At 38.9% G+C, this 8,496-nt stretch overlaps 1 protein-coding gene across 1 annotated transcript in view; it reads right to left on the bottom strand.

Annotated features, from left to right (window-relative positions):
• FAM92A (family with sequence similarity 92 member A) overlaps window positions 1–8,496 on the bottom strand; it is a 32,624-nt gene that overhangs the window by 4,184 nt on the left and 19,944 nt on the right. The window contains exons 6-9 of the mRNA XM_009275501.1: window positions 8,254–8,259; window positions 6,034–6,138; window positions 4,757–4,870; window positions 2,982–3,101 (exon numbers count right to left, since the gene is read on the bottom strand). Coding sequence (XP_009273776.1) covers window positions 2,982–3,101; window positions 4,757–4,870; window positions 6,034–6,138; window positions 8,254–8,259 — 345 coding nt within the window. The remainder of the gene's footprint in view (window positions 1–2,981; window positions 3,102–4,756; window positions 4,871–6,033; window positions 6,139–8,253; window positions 8,260–8,496) is intronic.

The raw sequence follows: 8,496 nt of genomic DNA, 5'->3' as shown, positions 1-8,496 counted from the left end.
CTTAGTCTGTGTGATTCTGTGAACTGCTTACCATATTATTTATACTGCTTTAAACTGAAAATTCCAAAGTACTGCATTATGGTCAGTAAGTTATTATGTAGCATGAAACCAGACTTGTGAAAACGTTGGCAGTGAAAGATCCACAGAAAGGTAAAACAAGTCACCTGAAGGTTTTTCTGAATGCAGCATTTTTTGCTAGTGAGATGTTTGGTGGGTTCCAGAGATTAGAGCCCTTAGTGTAACTCAAGGTACTGATCCTGATGCAACATACTATTTGCAGAATCAGAAAGGGCAGCGTGGTGGGGTGCGCAGAACAGGATGCCTGCTTCTTTACTGCCCTATAGTGACTGCATTAGCAGGGTGTTCCACCCCTTTTTTCTGCCATGTGATCCTCCTCTGCAGATACACTGCATAGCCCAGTAAGATGACATTATTTTGAAATGTATTGCATTCTCCCTCTAGGTCTAGATGACTTCCTGTTCTTTTCAGATATTCGAGTGAGAGGTTATGAGAACGTTAACATCTGAAGTTATAGGTAAAAGAGAGGTCTAGGAGAATCATAGAATCATTAAGGTTGGAAGAGACCTCTAAGATCATCGAGTCCAACCGTCAACCCAACACCACCATGCCCACTAAACCATGTCCCTAAGCACCTCATCTACACGTCTTTTAAATACCTCCAGGGATGGTGACTCAACCACTTCCCTGGGCAGCCTGTTCCAATGTTTAACCACTCTTTCAGTAAAGAAATTTTTCCCCATGTCCAATCTAACCCTCCCCTGCCGCAACTTGAGGCCATTTCCTCTTGTCCTGTCGCTAGTTACTTGGGAGAAGAGACCGACATCCACCTCGCTACAACCTCCTTTCAGGTAGTTGTAGAGAGCGATGAGGTCTCCCCTCAGCCTCCTTTTCTCCAGGCTAAACAACCCCAGTTCCCTCAGCCGCTCCTCATAAGACTTGTTCTCCAGACCCCTCACCAGCCTCGTTGCTCTTCTCTGGACACCCTCCAGCACCTCGACGTCCTTCTTGTAGTGAGGGGCCCAAAACTGAACACAGTATTCGAGGTGCGGCCTCACCAGTGCCGAGTACAGGGGCACGATCACTTCCCTACTCCTGCTGGCCACACTAGTTCTGATACAGGCCAGGATGCCATTGGCCTTCTTGGCCCCCTGGGCACACTGCCGGCTCATGTTCAGCCGGCTGTCGACCAACACCCCCAGGTCCTTTTCCGCCAGGAAACTTTCCAGCCACTCTTCCCCAAACCTGTAGCATTGCATGGGGTTGTTGTGGCCGAAGTGCAGGACCCGGCACTTGGCCTTGTTGAATCTCATACAGTTGGCCTCGGCCCATCGGTCCAGCCTGTCCAGGTCCCTCTGCAGAGCCTTCCTACCCTCGAGCAGATCAACATTCCCACCCAACTTGGCGTCATCTGCAAACTTACTGAGGGTGCACTCAATCCCCTCATCCAGATCATTGATAAAGATATTGAACAAGACTGGCCCCAAAACTGAGCCCTGGGGAACACCGCTCGTGACCGGCTGCCAACTGGATTGAACTCCATTCACCACAACTCTTTGGGCCTAGCCATCCAGCCAGTTTTTTACCCAGCGCAGAGTACACCTGTCTAAGCCGTGAGCCACCAGCTTCTCTAGGAGAGTGCTGTGGGAAAAAGTGTCAAAGGCCTTACTGAAGTCCAGGTAGACTGGACCTTACTGGAGCAAGGTAAACTTGCAAGTTAGTCAAAATGGAGTTCCACTCCATCTCTGAGAGAAATCAGTGTACATACATTCAGTTTTCTGTTTTTTTGGTGTTTTTTGCGGTTTTTTTGAAGGGAGTCCAAAACATAGCTATCTGTAGCACCTCAAAGTAATTACAGATGCTTCTACACCCTTGATACAGTTTTACAGCACCGCAGGAAGTTCTCAAGGAAGATGGCAACAGATTTTTGACAGCTTCCTCTGGTCTTCAAAAAAATGAATGGGTAAACATTTTCTGAAGTAGCTTGAATGTGAAATTTGCTTGTTTGATAGAGAGGACAGGCAACATTCAAAGTCAAGGTTGGTCTTCATGCACTGAATCACTGGGTTCTTTTATCGTCAGATGGCACGACTCATACTTTCAACAACAGAATAACTCAACTGTAATAATGGATCCTTTCTGTGTTGAGAGCAGAGAAGGGGTAATGGTGTGTATGAAGTCAAGAAAACTTTTTAGTATGACAATATCAATGCATGATTCTATCCAAAGAAGAGAAGTGGGATGTGTACATTTTAAATTTGGCCATCTTTGTCTTTAACTGAAACACTGGTAAGAAGCATCTTAGTTACAGGACTAAGGCTGCAATAAAGAAAAAATAATTTAGCCATTTTGCAATGTCTGCAAGTTTACTGCTGCAAACAACTGTCAATGATTTTTGCAAGGTAGCTGGTTCAAAAGCAGTGGCACTTTCTCCATGTTCCACTTATTTTTATCATCCTCCTCTTCCTCACCTGCTCTGAATTTTCAGAGTATAAAAGGAAAGATCTGTTGGTCATGGGTTTGCTCTGCTGCTAGGAGGTATCACTAGTCTGAGTTAGGATCTGGTAGAGAATCCACACTCTAGAATCTGGATACTGAGAGTAAGAACATGCAAGTGTTATTTAAAGAAGGTCACTTCTGTTACCAATAAGCTCCTAGATCTTTTCTCTGCAAGATGCCACAGTTTGATGATGAAAGAAATAGTATCGCTGGAAATGGCATTTTTCAAAAGTAAACAACACAGCTTTAAAAGCTCATTTTGTTTTTCCTCAAATAAAAATGATATTTAGAAGCTGCGTTATTAAAAGCTCAATATGATCTTTATGCCCTTGGAAGTCTCTTTACCTTTGTAACTGTCCTGAACTGAGTAAAGATAGTGAATCCATGTACATGTACATTAGCTAAGGCTCTACTTAAGACATTCTTTTAATACAGTGATCTAGCATTTAATTTTTCTTTCTTACCTGTACTGTCCTCAATGAAGATTTTAAGGAGCCAGTTCTTTGCAGGGGGGACTTTGAATTTGCACGAACTATGTCTAAGCGAGATTGATAGTCTGGTGGATAGAGTGAGCTCCGAAAAACCTGTTCAAATGAAGAAAGCTGTGATTTGGGTGCCATGATACAGCTTGCAAGCTAACAATTGCCCAGACTGTAGCTAACAAAAATGCAGCATTGGACCATTAAACCTGCTCTAGAGAGGTAGTTTGGATTGATCGCTTTTAGCTGAAACAACCTCCTTGCTCAACCTGAGACATACCAACACACTTACGTGGTCCAAGTAAACATTCTTCAGAGATCTGAGGGGATTTACAAGTGGAAAACTGCAATGGTTTCCCACCAGCATACGTAGCTGGGTTTCAGGCTAACGTAGAGGTATGAACCCCAGCAACTCCCTTCAGGCTCTCCATTTCTTGGAGAGATGAACTCTTAGCCCCTTCACAAGCAAATCCTTGCTGCCACTCACAGCTGCATCAGAGAAATTTTATCTGTAATGTTCAGGAGATGTGCAGCTCAAGAAAATTTGGGAAAACCCTTAGAATATGGGGAGACTGTAATATCCATTATATTTACAAGTTCTTTCCAATAGCCAAAAAGAGTAAATTGTAAGACTAACAGCCTGATATTAAATATAATAAAGCTATTCGTGCAAGACTTTATTAATAAAGTCAAAGAAGATGGTAGAATTATGGTCAGTCAATATTTTTATGGAAAGTAAATATTGTCCAATTAACAGGAAATTTAAAATGAGATTAGAAATCTGGTTGTGAAAGATAAAGTATTGACTTAAAGGATATTTTTGAATTGGTGCCATATGACATTTTAATTGTGAAACTAGAATAGTACAAAATTGCCATGGCGTAGTTTAAATGAAGTAAAAATACCAAGTAGTCTCAAATGGGACTGTCACTGAAGAATCATGATTTTGTATGTCTTGCGCTAACTGAATACTGCCATCCTTGGTCCTGAGCTATGTCATAGAAGAAATAAAATTAGGACTGGTAAGATTTACAAACAAAGACCAAAAATGATCCAACTTTTCTTGACAAGCTGAACACATATACACAACATACATTTCAATGATAGTAAGTTTAAAGGCTCAACATCCAGAAGAACTGCAAGAATAAATAAAGGACTGAAAAACACGTCTTGGGAAAAAAGAGACTATAACTCAAGGAGAACAGAAAGGGTGACTTGAAAGGAAGCTGTAACTGCCACAAGGCAAAAAAAGCAATTTGGTAACAAATGTCTCTTAATTCTAGAACAGCCTAATAAAAAACAATGACTGGAAGATGAAAACAAGCAAACAAAACTCAGAATAGAAAGAAGAGAGAGATTTGTAATGAAGTAATCAGTCTTCAGAACATCTTATCAGAGCAGCATAAGATTTTCTCTTACTGTGCATCTTCACAGCGAGATTCACTGCAGAGGTGTTCTTTAAGAACTATGATTAGCTGAGCTTGGAGTGGCAGTTAATTTAGGAAAAGTCTCTTATCTGTATTTTGTGGGAAAGATTAGATTGCCACTGCAGTTGTTCGCTGTTTTTAAAATCTCTGAGCTTATAAACCTGCATGCTCTTGCTGGAGAAGTGCAAAAAAGGGCTCGGTATATATAAGAAGTTTGTTCTGGGAACCTGAAACCTATGTTGCATTTTCTGCCTGGGACATGTATAGCCCCAAAGTGTGAAAACTGTTTTTATGTAGTAAGTAAATTGAAAAGCAAATCTTAATCACTCTTACCTCTAAATCTTCGTTTTCATCAATATTTTGGATATTTTGGTAGGCAGCAGTATATATCTCTAAAGCTTTCCCATGGAATAACATTTCAATAGTTATAAATTCAGAAAATATGTTCTAAAAGCAAATGAAAACAAAGGTCTTCTTAATGCAGCACATTTCCACTTCAAATACAAGAAATTACTGAATTCTGTACTTGGTATTTATATGAGACAAATAACTGCATGATACCTAGTAGTTTTAAGTAGTCAGACCTGAATTTTAGAAATTAAACATAAACGCTGGCTGGGCTGTCACTTACGTGGTTGTCATTTCATACTAAATTCTAAGTAAATGCTTGAGAAGCGGAGACTCATTAGGAATAAATAAAATGCTAAAATGCATGCTGAAAATGCACTTGATATTCCCCGATACGTATTTGCAAGATGTAGTCAGGGGATTTTTGCTTTATCGATGGCAATCTTTTTTAACAGGTTGGGGACAAATGACCTGTAAATGCTATACATATCTATAATTTACAGATATTTATTTTAGATAATAAAATATTCTTTATCTATAAAAAAAGCACTTAATGATGACATCTTCCCAACTCACACAATCTTTTTCATATTACTCTAACATCAAGTACTGGCTGGTTTGGTTGGGTTTTTCAACCATCTTTCATTCTTTCCTGTTTAGTCTGTCTTTTTTTCCCCCCCCAATAAAAAAGTATCTCACTCCAGCAATTTTATAATTGAATATGAGATCACACAAAGCAAGTGTTTTTCGGTGACTATAGTCTTTGGGACTTAAGCCACTTAATGTTTGACTTTAAGAGAGAAATGAAAGCTTTGAATACTTGCAGTCACTGAACATTTTGCGCTTTCTGCATCAGTAAAACTTTTAACTGCAGTAACCTACAGAAATTTCAGCATGGATAAATATATTATTTATTTATCACTGTTTCTGTTAATTTTGCTGATAATCCACATACATCGTTCCATGAACAAATGCAGCTACCAGTGAAATAGAATACAGCAACTGTTGGAAGGTGCAGATGCTAAACAATCAGATACAGGAAAATTCTGAATTCAATAAACTGTATGAATCAATGAACTGATTTTTTAATTGCAAAGTTCATGATATTTGGATTATGAAATAGTCATGAATGCCAGAAGATATATATTTATTTAGGCTTAAGTTAGTAACAAATGTTGCTAATCTTACCAAACAGTAACTACAGTAATTTTACTATGCAAGATGAAATGTGATGTCATATACTGAAACATGAGCACACATACTTTTATGTCCTTTATTTTCTGTTTCTCAAAATTATCAATGGTTTCCTCTAATTGCCGAGTTGTTCGAGTTGCATCCAGTGAAGCTCTCTGCAATTCACTTTCAGCCTGGTAAAGTAACACAAAGGTGAAATTAGTCCTGTATTTGATACAAAGCTATTTGCTCTAGTTGCCGTGAAAACATTTATGTCTGGGTTTTCAAAATACTACACATCTGTGTTACTGTATTTGTAAATTTGTTTGTAGCTTAATAAACAAATAAAGATGCCTTCTGCACCGTTGTGACTTTGATCTGAAACATGAAAAATGACTAGCTGCAGCCAGTCAGGAAAGTCCTGCTGCCCTAATCCATTTTCTGTAATAATCATCTGCTAATTCCACTGAGCCAGCCCTGACACTCTGCTAACGACACAGTGACTGGGTTCAGGGAATTAACCCAGCACAAGGGTTTACCCTTCAGAAAAGTTAAGTTTTTTTTTTTAAGCTCGTGTAAAGGAGAGGGCAGGAGTGCACAGGCCAGAGTGGTGGATTAGAGCACCCTTTATTTTCAAGTGCAGATCAGCCTGCTGGGTCTAGAATGAATCTTTTCCAGTGTCATGTGCTGAACCACATCTTCCTAAGTTTTTATAAATTGTTTAAATAGACAATAGAACAGCAGCTGGAACTAATGCAATTCTCCCTTAAGTATCTCAATCGGCAGACTAGAGTTAATATCATTTTTAGATCTGTCCTGGTTTTGGCTGGGATAGAGTTAATTTTCTTCCTAGTAGCTGGCATAGTGCTGTGTTTTGGATTTAGCAGGAGAATAATGTGGTAACACACTGATGTTTTAGTTGTTGCTAAGTAGCGCTTACACTAGAGTCAAGGACTTCCCAGCTTCCCATACACCCAGCGAGGAGGTGCACAAGAAGCTGGGAGGGGGCACAGCCAGGACAGCTGACCTAAACTGGCCAAAGGGATATTCCATACCATATGACGTCATGCTCAGTATATAAACTGGGGGAAAGCTGGCTGGGGGACGGGGGGGGGGGCAGTGAGCGAGCAGCTGGGTGGTGCTCAGTTGCCAGCTGAGGTTAAACCATGACAAGATCCAAAAGGATTTCAGGTATTTTATATTTTTAGTATTTTTAAATTATTAGAATATTTTATAAAAAAATCTTCAATAGGGCACTGGGAAGGGGAGACACCAACCAATCACTAATGCATAAATATAGTTTTTCTTATTTTGTTACTACAAAAAGCATTTTAGATATTATTTTAATTAGATATAACTATGAACTGTATAAAAATACACACTACCATTTAAAGAAAGATATTGAAGCTATTCTGGTTAAGTAAAGTCTGAGAACTGTGTACTATTACAAAATAACAATGTAAAGATGTAAGAGCTTGCACTTGAAGACTGCAAAATTTGGGTCTAAATTTATTTTATTTTCCATTCATTACTGGTCAAACATCATAGACTAAGACAGTATTTACTTACAGGCTCTGTAAGTGAGTATCATCAGGAATCTATTGTGTCCTGGGCTTTGGAAATAGTATATGGATCAAGTAATTGTATCCTACGATCAGGACGTAGGATTCTTCCCATTTCTACAACACTGCAACTTAGAGGAGGGGTTTTTTTGTTTGTTTGTTTTTGGTTTTTTTATAAATGGAGACACCACAGGCCCAGTTCCCATAATCTAGCTTTTAGTGTTATATGTATATGGAACCCTAAGGCATAAGGCATGCTCTGTCCCTTCTTTTTCTTTGATTAAAATCTGATAACATTACAGGATTATGAATTTGAAACAATCTCCTTACAAAAACGGCTTAAAGTCATAGACACAATTCTGCCATTACTGGGCAAACAACATTGGTAATGATCTTTAGTAGTACACAAAGTCACATGTTCATCTCCCTTTCTTGATTTTGCCCAAAACACAGGAGGAAAACAGCGTAAGAAAAGACGTTTTGTATATTCTCAATTATTACAATCAGTCACTCTCTGTAAATGAAGGCAGCAGTTATGCATAAGCAGCCATTACACATACAAATACAGTATGTTATTTCTATGATAATCAAATACATCTCAATCTATCTTGAATAGACTGGCCAGATTTTGTGCGCAGATGCGTTGGGAAAGGAATTTTGTTTGTTGTAGAGTGAAATGTCTAAACTTGCAGAACCTGCATAGTTTGCACAACAGCAGTTTGATATTTTCTCTTCTGTAACACTCACCTGTGACTGGAAATATTAGTAAAGGAAAAATGGCAAAACAACAATCACTATTCATAAAAGTATCTGTTTTCACATCTACTTTTAATATATTGTGAAGTATTTACCTCACATATTTCAAAACTTCTGTATACTTGGAGGGTGCTATTATTATCTTGTCTGAAGCGTCCTGCTGTAAGACATTACTTACAGTTTGTTATAGCTTTGCTAGAATTCAAGTATCCAGGCCAAAATATTTCAGGACAG

Source organism: Aptenodytes forsteri, unplaced genomic scaffold (assembly GCF_000699145.1).
Source record: "Aptenodytes forsteri isolate BGI_AS27 unplaced genomic scaffold, ASM69914v1 Scaffold208, whole genome shotgun sequence".
Lineage (NCBI taxonomy): Eukaryota > Metazoa > Chordata > Aves > Sphenisciformes > Spheniscidae > Aptenodytes > Aptenodytes forsteri.
Note: the sequence above shows the minus strand (reverse complement) of the source record. Positions and strands in the feature narration are given on the sequence as shown.